Source organism: Maniola jurtina, chromosome 1 (assembly GCF_905333055.1).
Source record: "Maniola jurtina chromosome 1, ilManJurt1.1, whole genome shotgun sequence".
NCBI classification, from domain to species: domain Eukaryota; kingdom Metazoa; phylum Arthropoda; class Insecta; order Lepidoptera; family Nymphalidae; genus Maniola; species Maniola jurtina.
In genome coordinates, this window is record NC_060029.1 from 7745085 (window position 1) to 7765489 (window position 20405).

At 37.0% G+C, this 20405-nt stretch overlaps 1 protein-coding gene across 3 annotated transcripts in view; it reads right to left on the bottom strand.

Moving 5' to 3' along the window:
* Positions 1 to 20405, bottom strand: part of LOC123867530 (neural-cadherin-like) — a 139250-nt gene that overhangs the window by 83115 nt on the left and 35730 nt on the right. For 2 of the 3 annotated variants that reach the window (XM_045909611.1, XM_045909603.1), the window contains exons 3-10: positions 9069 to 9080; positions 7572 to 7873; positions 6597 to 6733; positions 4768 to 4984; positions 4005 to 4173; positions 2902 to 3752; positions 2598 to 2789; positions 578 to 768 (exon numbers count right to left, since the gene is read on the bottom strand). In XM_045909611.1, the coding sequence (XP_045765567.1) occupies positions 578 to 768; positions 2598 to 2789; positions 2902 to 3752; positions 4005 to 4173; positions 4768 to 4984; positions 6597 to 6733; positions 7572 to 7873; positions 9069 to 9080 (2071 nt within the window). Of the gene's footprint in view, positions 1 to 577; positions 769 to 1060; positions 1851 to 2597; positions 2790 to 2901; positions 3753 to 4004; positions 4174 to 4767; positions 4985 to 6596; positions 6734 to 7571; positions 7874 to 9068; positions 9081 to 20405 lie in introns of those variants that run through there. The other variant, XM_045909617.1, reaches the window with a different exon arrangement.

The window sequence follows — 20405 nt, forward strand, 5'->3', positions numbered from 1 at the left end:
AATATAATGGACACAGAGTTGTTTTTTATTTTTATTTTACCTACCATTCGTTCGTAACCATTTCATTATTTCATAATTTCATTATTTACTCAAAAATATTTACATTTCTAACATAAAATATCAAAATTAAAACTAAGAGGTAGGTAACCTACATAACATAAATATTTTTGAGTAAATAATAAATATTTTTTATTAACCCTGTGATCCCATTCCACGTAAGCAGTGAGCCCACTAAATGCACGCTTGTGATTCTCATAAGTCCGCATGTGTACGTGGCGATGCTATTGCAATTCACGGACATAAACATTACATCGTACTGAAATCACCATGTGTGAGGCAAATAATAACGATGGTTGAAGACGCTCGCGGCACTCTCACCCTTACCCTACCTGCCGACTAATTGTCAAGGTCGACACTCTGTTTCTTATTGGATGGTTTTTCAGATTATAGAAATTCAGTTGGTGATGGAGTGGACAGTGAGAAGCAGTCGCGCACGCAGGAGAGCAGAGGCCGCGGCGCCGCACATTGCGTGCAGGGGGCTGCGTGCGGTGCCCGTGCCGAACAGTTACACACGCACCTTGCTTTAACGGACACCACTTTGGCACCCACGGGCAAGTTCTCTCGAATGTAGATCGGGCCGTACACCGTGTGGTCCCACACGGGGGGATTGTTCGCGCGATCCACTACGTCTATCTGGACCTCCACGGTTCGGGACAAGGGCGGGAAGCCCTTGTCTTGAGCCATAGCCTCCAACTTGTACGTTTCTCGCTAGCGGGGAAAGAGTCGATGGAAAAAGACAAAACCACGTCGTTAGTAGTGTTAAGGAGTAGGGGCGGCGGGCCCTGAAGCCCGCTGCGCCTTATACCAACCTGGCTTTCACACTGGTCACTACGGTACCCACTGTGACATTCTCTTTGATGTGAACGGGGCCATACGTGGTCATGTCCCAGATGGGAGGCTTATTGTTCCTGTCTACCACGTCTAACTCAACGTCCACGTCTGCGGAGGAGGGCGGGTCGCCTCTGTCGGAGGCGCGCACGCGCAGGCGGTACCTGTCCCGCTACAGATACACGGGTCAGAGGTCAGCGGGGACAAAAAAAACATAACACAACTCAAATATAAACACATAAGTACTCATTGCTAATAAATAATCAAAACAATTAAAAAATAAATCGAATCATAGACCACTCTCATAATATCTATTATGAATCGGTAGTAATTTTAATATTGTTGTATTCATCGAACATAGCTCCCATCCGTCACGCACACATTCAGTAAGCCGAACTAAAACAAGAGAAGAAGTTGCTGAGATTCACTAATAAATTGAAATCCACTCACGACGTCCGCTTCCATGCAGAGGCATCATTCGCGCTAACTTACAGTACTTTTCTTGTCGCAGCCGATGTAAAGGGGTGCAAGAAAATAAATTGGAAATAATACGTTTTCGGTATTATACATTTCCGGTCTGTACAATAGGGAAAAAGACAAACTGTACATTATTTATACTTTTTACAATAATTTAACTAAACTAATTTAAAAAATTAAAGTAAATTAACATAAAGCAGGCAAATGCATGCAGCTCTGCATACAAGACATGGCGGAAAGGTCAGGTTGTCGTAAGAAGTTTTTAGTGACCTCGTAATGACTACAAATAAACGACACTCATTGTAATGAATATATTACAAACGATGGACGTTACGGTTTACTGTACAAATTGGGTTTGAGAACGTTGCCCCTTTCACAGAAGGAATAATGTCACAACTGGTCAGATGGCCAAATTGCCTCGCCGGCAACCTGACCATCTCAGTTTACAACTATTTTTAAGAAAATCTAATATAAGTACTGGAATCCTGTAAAAAATTCATAATTATGGTGATTATACTATTAAAATGGTATCATGTAGCATGAGTAGTCGTCTGCAGCTGCCGAGAAACACCAACGGGCCGGGTTCGAACCGCCCGGGAGTGAGAGCACTCCGCAAATAATATCAGAGATTAGTAACAAAACATGTACATACATAATATAATACTGAGGTATGTTTAAAGCGTAAGCTTCTCAAATCAACCGATTAAATTACAATAAAATAAATTTTAAAACTAGTCAGTGCGAAATATACAGAAGTGCTGTTACGGAAACTGTACATGTTTTAGAACTAAACATACTTCTCAACGGTGAAATATTTACAGCAGTATCACTTCGGTCATAGGTAATATACACAGGTTGTATGTATCGGTAAGATAGTCAATGCAAGACGGTGCTGCGGAAATAAATGTTAACGAAGATTGAGTGCTGAGCCGGCGCTGGCGGCAACTGAAAGTAATCGTGCTGAAGAAGAACAAGCGCCGGCGCCGACGCCCCGCGCGTTCGATGGACAACTACTCCTCACAGCCAGGATTGCCCCCTCCACAGCAATTTACAGCAGCGATAATTTAGAACTATTTACAGTAAACAAACTTAAAGTAGGTGCCAATTGAATCCTAAGGCCTGTAGGTAGCATTCATCCACCAAACTTCATAATATAGTTGATCCCTTTCACACATCGCTCTTGCCACAGTTCACTCTCGTGATCGTGTATAAAGGTTAAAAAGCATACTTACGTCTAGAGGTTTCTTTAGAACGATCCAGCCTGATTCAGGTTGGATCTCAAAGTATTCTATATCTGCTGGATTGTAGGGGGCACTCAATGTATAAACTATAGCCCCATTGTTATCGGCATCCTCGTCAGATGCCGACACTCTCAGTATGTTTGTGCCTATACTGGCATCTTGTTTAACATTCTCCACATATTTCTGTAATACACGGGACGGACTTAATTATAGCGTTTTGTAGGAACAGTAAGATCATGCTTTGTATTTGAAACATGCACGTTTATGCTAGTCTACTATTTACATTTGCACTTACTTGTCTATCAAATAGTGGAGGATTGTCATTTACATCGGTTATTTCAACCGTAAACGAACATACTCCTTCCAGCGATGGCTCTCCCTGATCAGTAGCTTTTACAGTTACGGAAACAAATTTTCCATCATCACCTTCTCTGTCGAACACTTTATTCGTCGATACTTCACCGGTCTCTTCATCTACTGTGAACTTCGTACCTTTCTGATTGGGTTGCTGTACTATTGAATATTTGACCTGTCCATTTACGCCTTTATCTTCGTCTGTAGCGTGAACTTTTATAACAGGACTACCATTTGGAGCCCCTTCTTCAACTTTCGGGAAATATGTGGGACAATCTTTAAATATCGGTTTGTTGTCGTTTACGTCAGTAATAAAAACTACTACTACCGCTGTAGAAGTGTGTATAGTGGCATCTCCGTTAACGCAACACGCGCCATCATCCAGCGCAGTAACATTAAGTTCATATTTATCTCTATCTAATGATATTGCTTTATTATGCAATCGAATGACACCAGTGATTTCTTCGATAACGAACTGTCCGGAACTGGTGCCTCCTCCCACAAAACCGAAGCGAACATTATCACCATCTTTGTCGGATGCAACTACCGTCGTGACAAGCGTGTTCGGACCAGCATTTTCATCAACATTAGGTGTGTACACTTGTTGAGAGAATTTAGGTTCTTCGTCGTTCTTGTTTTTTGTATAAACTCTCACTGTAGCTGTTCCTGTTTTAGCTGGCTCGCCTTTGTCTTTGGCAGTAACGACAAATTCGTAATAAGCGTTATTATTGTCGGCGTCCAACTGCTTATTATTCGTGATGATACCGTTGGAGTCCACGCTGAAGTGGTCATCTGGAATATATAAATGCCATATTAAAATTGATTGGATTGTTCTTATACCATTAATTACCTACTACCCATATTATAAATGCAGATATGTGTTTCTTTGTTGGTTTTTGTTACTGTGACTCGTTTGGATACTATGGGGGTACTATTATAGTAAAAGATGAGGGTTAATCAATAGTCTGAGGTTTCACTATTCGGCTGTACCTATATATTTGAGACCAAACAACTGATATTATTTATAGGTTAATCAAGTTTTACCTGAAACTAAATATTCAATTTCAGCGTTTTTCCCAGAATCGGCATCCATGGCCTTCACTTTGAGGATACTGGTGCCCAGCGGGATGTCCTCGTCGACGTTGTGAGCTTGGTAGTCGGGCAGCTCAAACTTAGGCGCGTTATCATTCACGTCCGTCACACGAATAGTTAGCTGAAGTAAGAAAACATTGGAATATCAACTGTATTAAAGGATTGAGTGCAAGAGAATAGACAATACAGCAGCTGTTTGTGGTATGTGCACTATAAAATCTGTTGCATACTTGGCTAGCCTAGCTAATTTAGACTGCGTGGCCGAAATTTGGTGAGGAAATGAGGTATAGAGCTTCAATAAAACATCACAGAAACTAACTTGCTGCTTGGGTTGGGTTGCTACCCAAGAAGACCATATTGAGCTTTATTTTAAAGCCATGAGGAGTCGTGTTGTATGACAAGTTGGTCAATAAAATCAGATAGTATGTAGTAGTTTTCCTTCTATGAGAGTACCTAAGGCAAACTAGACTTGCAGGTCAGCTCGTTATAGGTTCGCGACATGTTCGCGAGCTATGAATGTTTTTCCTACCGGCGAATATTTACTTGTATAATTTTAAATGTGCAACTATTTTATTACTTTTATACCAAACAGATCTTCAGATTTAGGAACTGAATCATTTGTATACCAAACAGATCTTCAGATTTTGGTTATTGGCATTTGATTTACATAACCATGTTAAAGATACTAAACGCTTAAATAAAATAGTTGACTTACTTCAACAGACGTGGAGAATCCCCCGGAGTCCTCGGTAGCGGTTACGACCAAGGAGTAAACATGTGGTTGACGCAAATCTTCAAAATCCAGCTCCTTTGCCAACTTTACTATTCCCGACGTCGGCCCAATGTTGAAGGTGCCGGCTCCCTGACCTTGCGCTTTCAGGGTGTACCGGATCTCGCGATCAGCAAATGATTTGGCTTTCACGGAAATTATGCTGAAATGACACAATATTTTGATTAAATATAAATCAGAAAAACCTATGATGTGTTATAATTATACGTCGCTAAAAAAGGTGTTCACGTTCCAGACGAAATCCAGTACCAGGATCACTTGGAACTTGGAAGGGAAAGCTAAAATATGTAAGCTTCTAAAACCTTGGGGGTGATCAATGGAACAAAACGTTATTTTGGATCTGAGCACAGGATCTTATTCTTTAAAGCGCTATTCCAGCCCCACTAATAGCTCTTACCTTTGAGCAAGAGCATCCTAATGCTAATTCCTTCAATTTGACGAGATGGAAAAGCCGTAACTCAAACTTGTAGACAATTCCCAAACTAACCAGCTCATTGCAAAGCTCAGGGCTCAGAGTATCGAAGAGACACTTCACACTAGGCTCTCTTTACGTATTCTATCGCTTTAGAACGGAGTGTTTAGAGGCTTTGCTTGACTTTATCATACCCTCTTTCTGACAACCGAACCATACGCCACGCTTGGAATACTTCGACCACCCACTGTGACAGATCTTTTTTCACTTAAATACAAATTATAGGATCAACTCACATCGGCAGAGTTACCGTTAAACATTAATTTGGGATTATCAAAAGCCAGCAACTCATTGACGGTTCTTCTGGAGAAATATTCGCGGCGATACTTTTATCTAATCTCAGAATCTAAAAAGCTGCTAATATTCAAGTACCAAATTTACAAAGGCATAATTGTACTTTTGAATAGTACATGCCTAGATAGGTATGTACTATTCAAAAGTACAATTATGCCTTAACTATTAACTCTATGTAGATACATAGAGTTTGATAAATTACTAGCTTTTGATTCAGTAGGTAGGTACCTACCTACAAAGTAGATATTATGTAACGTAAAACTATTTGAGTATGCAAATTATTATCACACACATTTCATTTTCAACGAAGTCAATTGTTTGAGTCACTCAGTAATTCGCTGAATAAAACGAGGTCGCTAAAAGAGATGGTAGTTGGTACGTATGTGTATTTATCACATCTGATAATTTAGGTCGCATTCTCTATTCCGGAGCAGTGAATAATTAGTATATTTATCTACATATATATACCTAGGTATGTAGATATAATAACGTGATAGATGCCTTACTATTCAATATCAATCTTGCATCTCAATTTGAATGTTTTGACCCGACTGCGACATAGCCAAAAGGAAGGGTTATGATTTTAGCAGTCTATGTATGTATGTATGTATGTATGCATACGTATGTATATTTGTATCCAGATTCTGTGTGTTCCACCGTAGCGCCTAAACTACTGGGCCGATTTTGATGAATGAGGTGTCAATTGATTATTAGTTATGAAGGTCCGAGTGACATAGACTACATTTTATACGAATAAATTGACCTAACGGATGTTACATCAAAAAAGTGGGGGGTCTCCAAAATTTTTTTTTTGCTATTGTATCGAGTGGGATGTCAAATGAAAGAGGAGAAAATTCTGAGTTCAAAAATATAAATGTACTTCAACATTAAAATATACCGAGTGACAGAAAAACAATTTTACTATAATATTTCAGCGTTTATTAAGACGATCGCAGTCGGGTTTTAGTTTTCAACTCTATTTACTTACTCAGAATCTTTCTTCTGATTTTCAGCAATCTCCGCCTCATAGCTGGGGAGGTAGAACTGTGGAGCACGTTTTCCGCCAACTATACTTAGTCTTTCTTCAGGAGTCGACTGAAACCTTCTCTCGTCCACCCGACCACTCTGGAAAAGGATATACGCAATATGTCAAACTAAATATTATAGAATAGATTTTTGTTCAAATAAACTTTCACAAGTGCTTTTGAATCGTCAAATAATTTACCACTGGTTCGGAATGCCATATTATATATTTCACATCTGCAAAACTAACTAAAACAAATACCTAGAGTAAGATAGTATAATTAATAATATTTTTTTCATACGTCTTTCACCTCACAGCTTAACAGTACCTACTCATCCTAATGCAATTTTGCAGAGATGGTTTACATTCCGCAAAAAAAAAGGAATCCTACGGGCTTATTCCTGGATACTAGGAAGGACCTGTATTCGACACGGATATAGGGAGGTATGTTTGTTAAAATTTCAATTCATGCGGACGAACTCGGTAAGTCGCTACCAAATTCTGCTAGCTGTATTCGTAGTACGAGTAGAAGCACGTATGCCATATAGCTGAAAGTGTGTCTGTTTGTTTGTTTATCCTTCAAACACGTCACACCGGATCAACGCTATTTTTGCGTGGTTATATTTAAATACCTGGAAAGTGACATAGGTAGGTACTTTTTATTCCGAGAAAACAAACGGTTCCTGCAAAATTGCATATCTACCATGTTTCACGCCTATGTCTTCAGTCATGCAACAACAGATCAACGGATTCACGCGACTTTTTGCGTAGGTATAAGTACTTACGAGTACCTAGTTAAAAACTTGGAGTGACGTAGACTACTTTTTACCCGGAAAACAAAAAGTTTCCAGAGGATTTTTTCAAAATCAGAATTCTGAATGAAGTTGCGGGCATCATCAGCAGTATATAATTACAATAAAACAATGAAATAATAATTACCTGGTCTTCAGCCTTAACGTAGAGCACATATTCCATATCCAATTGAAAAGGATCGGTTCCTCTGGTACGAACAACGCCCGATCGCTCGTCCACCTCGAACCTCCCACCGGTCCTGTCTCTCACGATGAAGTAGTGTATATTGTGGTCGGTATCCGGATCTCTGGCTTGCAGGGTGAATACTGGCGTGTTGGGCGCTGCGTTCAGTTGTACCACCGTTTGCATCGGCAGAGGACGGTTGATGAAGTAAGGTGGTTCGTCGTTTACGTCCTTCACGTGGATGATCACTCGTTGGTTGTCGGTATCTGGAAAATATATTCGAATCCATTAGACGCGTGCTGTAATAACTGAGCCAAAACTTTATTTTAAATACCTAATTACTCTCTGTGAAACCTAAATATTATTATACCTAACCAAAATAATAGGTAATCTATTGAGTGAAATTTGAAAAACATGAAGATGATAATAGTATGACTAATACCTATTACTCCCTCAATAACTTGATTTTTCCAAGTATATTATAATTTTGACTGCAGAGATTTTATTTTCATTGGGGTTTTATTATGGTGCAAACTATGTGCAAATAGACACCAGAATGCCTAAGTATTGTCATTTAAATAATATTTATATTGATGAAATTTTAGTCTATTTGATTTGTCTAATGTCCTGCCTACGATAATAATAACTTGAAATGTACCTAAGCCTTATGTAGGTAAATAGGTAGGTAGTAATAATCTCTTTAGTCGCCTAGATCAGAAATGCCACGTCCTTACTTAAGTTAAAACCTTTTAGTTATACGTGAATCAGGAGCCATGCAATAATACAGTGAAGCACGATCCGGGGCATTTTCTGTATTCCCCGCTTATCTCGGGCCAAATGCCCGCCCTCGCGTGTCCTAGTTTGTAATTAAACTCTTACTTTGCTACAAGCCTTCCTGAGAATCATTAACTACGAGCACGAAAAAATCTCTTTATAAAAAGGACGCTTAACGGCAACAGTATATTTTTTCTTTCCCTGGTATTGTATAATTATTTTATTTATTAAATAGTTTTTTAGGATTCCTTTTCTAGATGCTTAGTTTTAGATCATCGCAAGGATTCTTTAGCAGATTTTTCAGATAACTATACTGTGTATAATACAATTTATATAAATAGTGTGAAATTTTAGAAATCAGAATAGCTTTAACTGTCTTCGGTAAGCTTTAATCGCTTGGCTCTAGAATCAAAGCTCTCGTTTTGCTCACTTCTTCGTAAAAAGGTGTTGAATTTTAAGCAGAGTTTTCCAATCTCATTATGTTTCAGACTCCGGTAAATAAAGCTCAATAAGTTAGATTCAATTATCGATAAAAACATCAGTTCAACAATAATGATACCTACTAATGAACATTGAATTGAACTACTTCTTTGCAAAATATCAAGGAGGAAAGACAAAAAAAGATGCCTATCAACACTAAAAGTACATTTAGGTATACTTAAAATACCTTAAAAAGTGTATACTTACATTTGAGTGCCACTGTTAGGTAAGCATGAAAACACGAAAATTGAATTGGTTAGTATGTTGCAAATATATAACGAATTAGAAAAGCTTAGTTAACGGAAGTTGTTAACTAGTAGTGTTCTGAGCCACATAGGTACATCTTTCAAAATTTTGTAAACCAAAAAACGGCCAATTACTTTACTCTCCCACCCTTGTGAAAGGTACATAATTATGTGGTCCTGGACACTTCCCTCTACAACTCTACCAAACAATTGAGTAACCATTTATTTTAACTGGACATTGTTTTACTTATCATGAAATCACACACCAGAGAAATCGCCACAACATAATACCTAAGTATAAAAATTTAAGTAAATAATATTTGTGTCAAGGATCCATAAGTTAGAACTCACAAACATGCCTGTTTTTGTCAAAGCCAGTAATATGTGGTGTCCCTCGTCCTACGGGATTTACTTATATCCGTAATAAATCCGACGTTTGCTGTAATCCTATTCCCCGGATTCAGTTTCAGGGTGTTATTTTACAGAGAAATATACATATAGACCAGTATAATATACCTACTCTCATATCGCGAATCTGATAAAAGAAAGAAATAGGGGTTATATAAGTTAACTGATGTTGATGACCTTTTATCTCGACTATAAAACATTGGTAGATAAGTAATTAATAGATAAAGGTAGCACCTAACATTAACACAAGACTCTATCTGTGAATTCTAATTAACTTATTAAAGGTCATATCGTTATTTACAAATTAGCTATTTACATCACCATTCTTAAATTTTGCTCTGTCCGTCTTTAGCGAGACTTTTACAGGCAGGAAGAGGACTGACTTGTTTAGGTGCTTTTTTCCCCGCGAAAATTTCTACTAAATTCGTAACTTGCTAAAATATGCAAATGTGAATTAAAAATTTAATTCACCCCCCGATGAGTGAACTGGGTGGATCTACGAATACGGTTGATAAACCTGTTATCCGATTAGGTACTACTCTTTACTATCAGCTTTACTTAAGCAGCTTGCAGACTATCTTGGTTGTAGCATCAGGTCAAAGTTCGATAAAGCAAGACAAGTAACATAATCATCAATATGTCTGAGATCTCTAACCTGCTGAGAAAAGAGCTCATAGTCCTCAAACGGTTGAAAAGATTTTCATTGAAACAGCTAAGATCCATCTCGATTAAACAGGCTTTCGAATTTAGGAACTACATTTAAATCGGTCCATCTGCTTGAGAGCTAACTACGATGCTCTGTTACGATGGAAGTTAATAATGTACCATGCCTATCAGATGAATTCTTTTATTGTTTGGACAAAATTATTATATCCCCGTCACTAAAAGTACAGAAACAATTGAACTCTTGGCAGTTTTTACGATGTATTTTAAAAAACAATCCTAGTTGACAAAAACGACGAAATCAGCTTTACTATCAGACGCTACTTTTTGGACGAAAGCCAAAATTTCAACCTAATGTACATTTTGTGCTTGTTTTTACTATGATTCTTAATACTGTGTAAATATGTGAAATGTCCAATTTATTTTTGGCGGCGGCGGCGCTCTGCAAATCTTTCGATTACCGACTTATCAAACGTGGCCAGCATATCTGCCGAACAATGAATTACATGGATAGAATGGCAAGTGTGAGTTTAATCGTATATTTTCCAAATCACAATGGTAACTGTTTTATCTATTGGGTACGTGATCCGTACAATTACGAACATTTCTTTTATGATAGTTAAACATACATTTTTTTAAAACCTTACCCACATTAGTTTAAATCCGTAAACTACTTTTGTAAAACTTGAAACAAACATAAGTGTGATAAAGTTTTAAAAAGATCAAAATCTATTTATAACAACAATCAATAATAAAAAATCAGTTCCATCATAATTTGCTACTTAGCCGTAGATCGGCATTCGGCATTATTTCGTTTTTTCGCTTGCTCTGCAGTTGTTGCGTGCGGCGAGTTTGACAAAATGCCTTACAAACGCCGGACAAGCCGAACACGTAAATATTTGGCCGGACACGACTGTAAAAAGCCAAACATGTCCATCTAAAGCCGGACGCCTGGGAATCCTATACACGGACAATTTTTATAGTCTTCCATTTTTATCACGTCTACTGCCGGCTGGTGGATATCTACACCCCACTGATGAAAGTTCCAATACTCTTCCCCGCGTCTTGGCCATATGCCAGCCCCCATTGATAATATCTCGCGTAGCCGAGATAAAAACCGCTTACTCCGTAAACCACTCATGACAACAGATACCAAGCATTGGTTAACTGATTTTATTAATAACTGATCAGTTTGCATTTAAACACCCTATATGCTATGCTATGCCACCCGCATAGCCTAGTTTTAAGTTTAAGTAGGTTAGGTGCTATTCGTAATAAAATCCGCTGCAAGAAGTACTATTTGTATTTTAGTTACATGGAATACGTACTAGCTAGATTATAGTATACCGGAAAAAAACGATTCCTTCGGGATAGCATGCAATTTTTCACGGCTTAGTCCTTCAATCACACAACAACGGATCAAGGGATTCGCGTGATTTTTCGTATAGATAGATATAGTTGAAACCCTGGATATTGATATAAACTTCTTTTTATCCCGGAAAACCAAGGAGTGCCCACGAGATTATTAAAAAACTTAATCCACACAGACCATAGACTCAGACGAAGTTGCGGGCATCATCTAATGGTTCATAAATCGTCTAATATAATTCTAAAGATACTTATTGCTCTTTCTACTATTAATATTAATAAAAAGGAATCATTTGCGCTTCAGTTTCCATTCGCAGATTTTCCATTTCAATTAAATTTTCGTTTTCGCTCCGAATCATAAATTCAATTTTGATTGTCTAGAGAACAGAGGCGTAAATGACACTGAGTCCCGTGAAATACAGGTTTTAAAATGATTCTGTAGGGTAGGGGCATGGTCTGGATAGGTGAAGTCGGGGGTGGATCACCCCTGTAAACTTTCCTCCCACACTCCTTAAGTACGGATGCTTTCTGCGCATGCGTACACTACCAGCCGCGTGCTCTCCTCGTGGTTTACGAGACGGCCATGACGAATGAATCTGAACTTGCATTCTTTTTCGCTGTTTTCGTAGAAATACCTATTAGCTCTTGCGACTAGTCCTAGTTGAGCCTTACATTTACTTTCCCATATTAACCAATTATTATGATAGTAGTTTAGAAGAGCTCTCGGCTGCGTTGATAAATTAATCCATAATAGCGCAGTTGCAAGCTTAGGTACTAGTGTATTATGGATGTTTAGCCATACTTAGTTAATATGCAGAACTTCCTGTACTATTATGTATTCTGAGGTATCGTGCAGCGAAGGTTTAGTGTAAATACGTGTAATAAACAAATAACGCTCTACTGCCCAAGGTCACTTAACCGTATAGTGTTAAATGTATCTTTCGGTACCAAGTGTCAGTTTCATACATAGTTTCTTTCAGCATTAAATTATTCCATCCGAACTTTAGAGGTGGAGCGTGTTCAACGTTCACGTATGAGACATGAATAACCTAGTTGTAACACGTTCAATATGAAGCTACTATACGAGTAGGTTATGTACGTAGTCCTATTATACGTAGTCCTCTGCGGCCGACAAAGGAGAGGGGAAACTTTGATAAGTTGAGGCTAGCCAAGTCTGTTATAGGAGTGCAGTGTTAACTAGGTGCAGGGTCTTTTAATATGATTTACAACTGTAGTACCTAAAAACGTCATATACGTTCTCATTACCGAATATGAGCTACTGTTTTATTTGAGCCATTTACAGCAGAACGCACCGCTCTACAACTTGCGTCCATATAGTATGAACTATGAATAAACTTGTAATAGTGCTCTCTTTAGGCAATGAATTCCGTAATTTCGTTAAATTAATGCAAGAACAGCTGGCAATTTTTTCCACAATTGCAATGTTAACGAGTTTAAATCAATGTAACTTACTGTATTCCGACATATTATTCTTAGTAAGTGATCTCAGAATGCACTGCAATAGCTCTTGTCCACATAGTGAATTGTAATTTATTGCGTAGATATTTTATCTAGTCTAGACTTTACTACAGGACTCAAGATTTGCGCCGTACTTTTAGCTACACAAGTAAGTATAGCTACGCATGTAAGTAAAGCTACGCTAGATTCTACGAACCGTAGCTCCCATGAAATAACTAAGGCCTTCGTTCAAACTGAACTGAAAGACAAGCAACGCTTCGAAGTTCGTAGCTTATTAGTTTGAAAATTAACATTCATGTAAAAGCGAATTTTAATTTTTAATTTAATAACTAAAATGAATCCCTTTTTTAACTTTTACAATCACACTAATATTATAAAGGAGAAAGTTTGTATGTGTGTGTGTGTGTGTGTTACTCCTTCACGCAAATACTACAGGACGGATTGGGCTGAAATTTAGAATGGAGATAGATTATACCCTGGATTAGCATACATAGGCTACTTTTTATCCCGGAAAATCAAAGAGTTCCCACGGGAATTTTAAAAAACCTACATCCACGCGAACGAATTCGCGGGTATCAGCTAGTAAAATATATGCAAGCCTCACTTTCGTAATACAAAGGCATTCATTCCATCCCCAAATAAAACGATGATAAAAAACAGCGTTATAACTTTACTGCGCTTCCATCTACATAATATGTCTATGGGAAAAGTTTCTGCACAAACTAAGTAGCATTTGAGCGGCGTCCCTCCAATTCCGGATGTAATAAATCCTGAAAATCTGAATACCTGCACCGCTCGGATAGAATATAATTTGTTACCCGATTCAACCGAATTTTGAAAGGACATTTATCACATTTGACGCCGTGTTAAAGCACGCCTGGAATACCCCGACCATATTTACACACCGTTAGTTTCCATTTTACAGCGCAATTGCTGAAAGGATTATATTAGACGACTGCCCAAAAAAAGAACTGTAATGTTTTCAGAGTTCATGTATGTATATACATAATATATGTGCATGTGAATTTCTTTGTTCCTTCCTTTGAAACTTCTAAATACCTAAATGGATTTGGAAGTTTGTGGTATTCTTATACCATCGCGAGTGTCAGTCACTGACTATAATTTTTTTGAAAAATATTCAACATGGCCGAGCTGTTTTTTTTAAAATTGCTACTTGTTTTCATAGGTTAATACAAAACGCAATCGGGGTGCGGATAGATTCTGATATGCATGCCATAAAGGACAGGCCCGCAAACCATAATGCCTATATTAAAAAAAATTTGATAATTCATGTAAAAGTATGTCTACAACTCAATACTCTTTTCTTTGTATGGTGGCGATTTCTCTAACGGGTTTATCTAATTACCAACTCCAAACCACATGTTTCATGTTATTTACCTGGAATAAATAAAAAAGAAATATTAATTTAATTACACGAGAAAATAGGCATTAGGCCGGTATACATATAAATAAGTAATTTTAAGGTAATACATAAACTGATTCAAACATTCGGCACGATTTACCGAATCATACTTGTTATAAAGATTTATTTAAAAGCTTTCGTCTCTCTTTATCTTCTTATACGAACATATTTACTTAATAGCTGAATACATATTATAGACATTAGAATATTTAGCAGATGTTCTAAGTCGTATGTAGGTACAAAGTATTTTATCTATGGCGTCAGACTATATACTCTAAAACATATGAAAATAATTCATTTGAACCGAATTTCACAAACTTTATACCCCTATTCGAAGTAGAAGTTCTGAATGCATTTGCATATTATTAAAATAAATTCCGTCTAAGATTTAAGAGAATTAAGTTGTAATGCCAAGAAACAACTTAATATAAATGAGGAAAATTCATTTAAGCAAATTTCACTTCTTTAGCGAATTTCTATTATATTTGTTTAATAACACCATCCTGATTAAATATGCTCAATGTCTCTCGTGCTCCAATTTATTGCACTATAATTGATATTTTATCACAAAGTACAAAAAGGAACTGAACAAAGTTTTAACTCAATCGGATTAGAGATGCGCGAACGCAATTGTAACAAACAGAGAAAATTAGCATGATTCCTAAATAGGTGATTCAAATAAGAAAGCCAGTCAGTTGTTTAGACATTCTTATTTAAATCAGCTTTTCAACTAGGCGATTAATGATATCGGTCTACAAGTGTAAATTAAAAATTTATAACACCCCCGACAAGTGAAGGTTACAGTAACTAGAAAAGAGATGATAACTTTCAAACGGCTGAACCGATTTTCTTGGATTATAGCTAAGAGCACTCTCGATCAAGCCACCTTTCAAACAAAAAGAACTAAATTAAAATCGGTTCATTAGTTTAGGAGCCAAGATGCCACAGACAGATACACAGATACACACGACAAACTTATAACACCTCTCTTTTTGGGTCGGGGGTTAAAAAGACCTAATTTGGGATTACGAGTATAATTCCGACATTTTTGAAATTGCTAATGGGTACGCTCGATATAACTTCAAGTACAAAATTACGGTGCAGCTTGTTAGCAGTTGCTGTGAAATTGCACTTGGTACGGTCACTGAACGAAAATATCACCAACCACGACGCCGATATTAGCAGTTCGGTTAATTCAGTTGGTTTAATATACGGTACCGTTAAGGTAACTTAAAGTAGTACTGCATAATAAATACCTAATGTTATGTACATTTCAATACATACTTATGTTACAACGCGAATACCACCTCCAACTCTAAGGTTGACTATAATAGACATGATAAATTATTATGATCAGCTGTTTATATTAGATGTTCTAGTAAATCCGACTGTGGTTTTTGTGGCACTGAATGTAACAAAAATAATGCCATACAATGTACATTCTATAAGGTTATTTAAAAAATAAATAAATTGTATATATCTACTTCCCAATTAACATTAACTAGCTGATGCCCGCGACTCCGTCCATCCGCGTGGATTTAGGTTTTTAAAAATCCGATAGGAACTCTTTGATTTTCGGGGATAGAAAGTAGTCCTTGTCACCTCCCTCTATCTATCCTCCTATAGTCTATGTCCTCCTGGAGAGCCTGGAGGTATATTAACCAAATAAAAAATCCCGTCGATCGGTTGCATCCTTATGGCATGATTGAAGAAAAAACCAGCACACTTTTGCATTTATAATAGTCCATACTAATATTATAAATGCGAAAGTGTGTCTGTCTGTCTGTCTGTCTATCTGATACGTTTTCACGGCCCAACCACTGAACCGATTTTAATGAAATTGGTACAGACGTGGGATACGTCCCGGCGAAGGACATAGGCTACTTTTTATCCCGGAAAATCAAAGAGTTCCTACGGGATTCAAAAAAAATCGAAATCCACGCGGGCGAAACCGCGGGCATCCCCTAGTTTATTATAATGGATAGTGATAACGAGATATTAATAACAAAGAAGTAGGTACACATTTTAATTCAGCAAACCGTATTATGACGCGTATCATTATTAAAATGGCCTAAATAATTGTAAACAACGAGTCGTCAACATCACAGTGTGCCTAGCTTTAGGACCGCTTTACCTATTTTCATTGTAAATTGTAGAACAACATATTTTGCAATTAACACTCCTGTTCGTCATAATATTAATTAACATGAAAATCAACAGAAACACCTTAGAATATTGGTTTTATTCTAGTTTGTTTGAGACGTTGAGCTTGTGAATATACACCTACTGAACATTAACTTAGTAATTGAAATTAATTTAATTTTGGTATAAAATGTGTGAACAGAGTTACGTTTGTTCACATATTTTTATTATAATGATAAACTAGATGATGACTTCGTCTGTGTTGGTGTTAGCTGGCGGACGTGCTATGCCTTTTTGCAGTGTTTTTTTTTTGTTAAAACTGACTGGAAAGCCCTCTAAAGGGGTGCCCCGGTATGTCGGCGATTGTCGGCACAGACAGGGTCCATACTTATATAGTTTAACTAACTTGTTACAAATAACTACAAACTTGACATTGGCTAATTTTGTAAAGCCAGACGAAAGAGAGAAAAAAAACTAGATGATGCCCGCGTAGAGTTAAATTTTTAATAATCCCGAAAGACAAAGAGTTCCTCTTTGTTTTTCCGAAATAAAAAGTACCTACCTAAGTAGCCTACGTTCGTTTCCAGGATGTAACCTATCTCTGTACCCGCCAAAATCGGTTAAACGTATGGTCTTTTAAAAACCCCGTGGGAGCTCTTTGTATTTTCCAGAATAAAATTAGCCTATATCTGTCTCCGGATATAAGGTTCTACTTATCTCTGTACTAAGTTCCATCGTAAACGGATGGGCTAAAAGCTAGTAGGCCGACAGACACAATTTCGCATGTTATTATTATGATGAAGAAGGACGAAGTGATGACCCAAAAGACATATATTTTCATTCACAATCACAACAACAAATAAAATAAAATATGGTAAAGTTAACATCGCGTGTCGCGGTCAATTTGTCGGGTCATTTGACGCTAAGTCCGCATACGGGTGCGATGTAGCAGGGGGGCAATTAAAACGGCTTCATCGCCCATGGCGCCGGCCCCTAGAGCCTTACAACAATCATTATACATATTGATTTACAGTAAAACAAACAGTAATTAAATTCAGTGGTCATTTTAATCTTGTATGTGCCCACATGTTTCTGTTCCCGACTTTTCTACGCCTTATCGAGACGGACTGTTTCGATTTTGCATTTTTCCAAAAACATCTACTTCGTTCGATTAAAATATTTAGTAAGTAACCATAGTACTTAGTCTAAGTACTCACCCTTCTGTATAAAAATGCTGCGATGAATTTCATGTTAAACATTTTTCTAAGTTTATAAACTTCTCAATTGCTAACATACTTTGCTAAATGAACATGTTTAGTCTCTACGACAACAAAAGTTTATAACAAAATTGTTAAAAAGAGCGTGCAAAACTTTACAAGACGACAAGGTCGCTAAAAGCTTCAAAACTATTATAGGTAATGCAGTGAAGACAAAGAAAGCGACTAGGTACGTGAATGATTTTAGATTAGGTCAGTAATTTTAGAAATACTTCTGAAAAAATTAAACAAAAAATCAAACTCAACAAAGACTCAACATTTTGAATAAATCATAGGCCAAAAGTACTATAAATCTATTATAAAATAAGAAACTAGATTAAATAAAACCATAAAAGTTCCGGTTCATTAACATTGCAGTATGTAAATGAATACGGAGGGAGGAGGGAATCCTTTTTCTATAATGAGCGAGATTCAAGCATACGACTAGGCTGCTCCACTTCACAATGAAAATATTACGACGCAAATGGAAGATATGAAGAATGATTGTGAAAATAAAATTGCATTAACCTATATTTTAATTTTCCAGTATTTATTACAAAACCATTCAAACTTATGAAAGTTCTTTTTCTTTCATTTTAGTCAAGTGATAACTTTTGTAATGTACGGTGGAACATGAAACTTGGATTTTAACTATACTGATGAACCTTTTTGAGTTAGGTAGGTACTGATGCATTATTATTTGAGCACTACTAACTGATGAATATTATAATAACACAGGTTTAACTACGTAGTTTTTTCGAAAGAAGTATGTAGATGTAAACGTTTGTTCCTAAATAAATTCGTAGATCTATCGGATAGAAATTGCTTACCGGTCATACTACGAGTAACTCGCCCAGAACCTAATTTCCTGTCATAAGTAACTTCCCTGCCTGTCAACCCACTATCATAAAAGGCATATTATTAAATACTCATAAGTTAAGCTTTGTCGTCTAAACTAGTCTAAAGTTACGTTCGGAGGATAATGGCTGGCTTAACTTGCTAATGGATTTCATCAACAACGGATCGATGTGATTTTTTGCATGCATAAGAGCTAGAGGGTGACTCTAACAGGCTAATTTTTATCCCGGGAAATCGATGAATTCCCCCACGGGATTTTTAAGAAAGCACGTATTTTATATTAAAACACATGTATCTAGGTATTGTTCTTTATTGAAAGTTATAACATAGAAATAGTACTTAAAAACAGTTTATCTCAGTTATTTTCTATTTGCACACAGGCTTTAACAAATAAAAAGATTTCGCGCAAATGCTTACGGATATTTTACATTACAACAAAAAAGTTATAGATAAAGGCCATTACGGGTAAATAGAGCACAAAAGCTTGCGTGTACAGAGGACATTTAGTCATTTACAAAGTTCCAATAGTACCTATACAAGTACTTTAAGTATCATTGTACAGTGAATACCTATGTATCAATTTTTTCTCAACGCGGCCCGATTCTTCTTTATGTATGTACACCGACTTTATCTAGGTTTCTTGATTAATTTGTATTTTATTTTTGTAATCAACAGTAGAAGTTTCCGTGGTGATCCCGTAAAAAATTCTGGATCTAACTCCTTAATCCTGATGCAGCATGGTTACCATGCTGCATCAAGATTAAGGTTGAGGTTACAGGTTGAGTAATCGGGGAACATACATTAAAAAAAAACCGATGAATTGAGAACCTCCTCCTTTTTTTTAAGTCGGTTAAAAATACATCGGACCTAGATATCATTTGCAATCTAAGCTGTGCAGTTTGACCATCATTCAGAATCAGAGGTAGCGTCCACAAAGAGTTAAGCATTAGCCTTGCGGATCAAATGCTCGGTGGGTGTGGACACGGCTATTTAGGCACGCGTCGAGTGTGAATTTCTTCTAGTCTAGGTCCTAATGATATAGAATCAGGTTGGCTGCTAATAGCAGGGGCAAGTTTATGGTTGAGTACCATTACAAATGCATAACAAATGGGTAATAACTTCTGTCACGATTCAAAGCAAACACTAATGGGGAAGTCGAAGCATGTCGCGTGAACAAATTAAATCATCATTCCAGTAAGTTCATTGTGTTGTGTACTGAAAAAAATAGTAGTAATAACAATAATTGTAATTTTAGAACTTTTTAATTAATTAATTTTATTCAGTCTCCAGGTCAAATAAAACAAGTCAGTTTGAAGAGCTTCAGCCTAGCCTTAGCTTAGAACGCAGCTCTTCAAGGCATACTATGTACCTGCTTTATTTACTTTGTACATAGTACAAAGTTTGGTACAAAAGGTACAAAATGGTTCTATTTTCACAGTATATACCTAAAGTGGAACCTGAAACATACAAACGAAAATCTTGCTTCCGCGCGAAACAACGCTTAGTTGTATTGAGCAAAATGTCTCTCGAGAATAAACGTTGATCTCGATTATCGCAAACTAAATAAGTGCTAAAATGAAAATCGAATAACTTTAAATAAGCAACTAGTGTAAATCCAATAATAAGATAGAACTACTTTGCTCACTAAAGGCAGGGGAACTTACTACTTTGTTCACTAAAGGTAAGGTCGCTGTACTGTAAT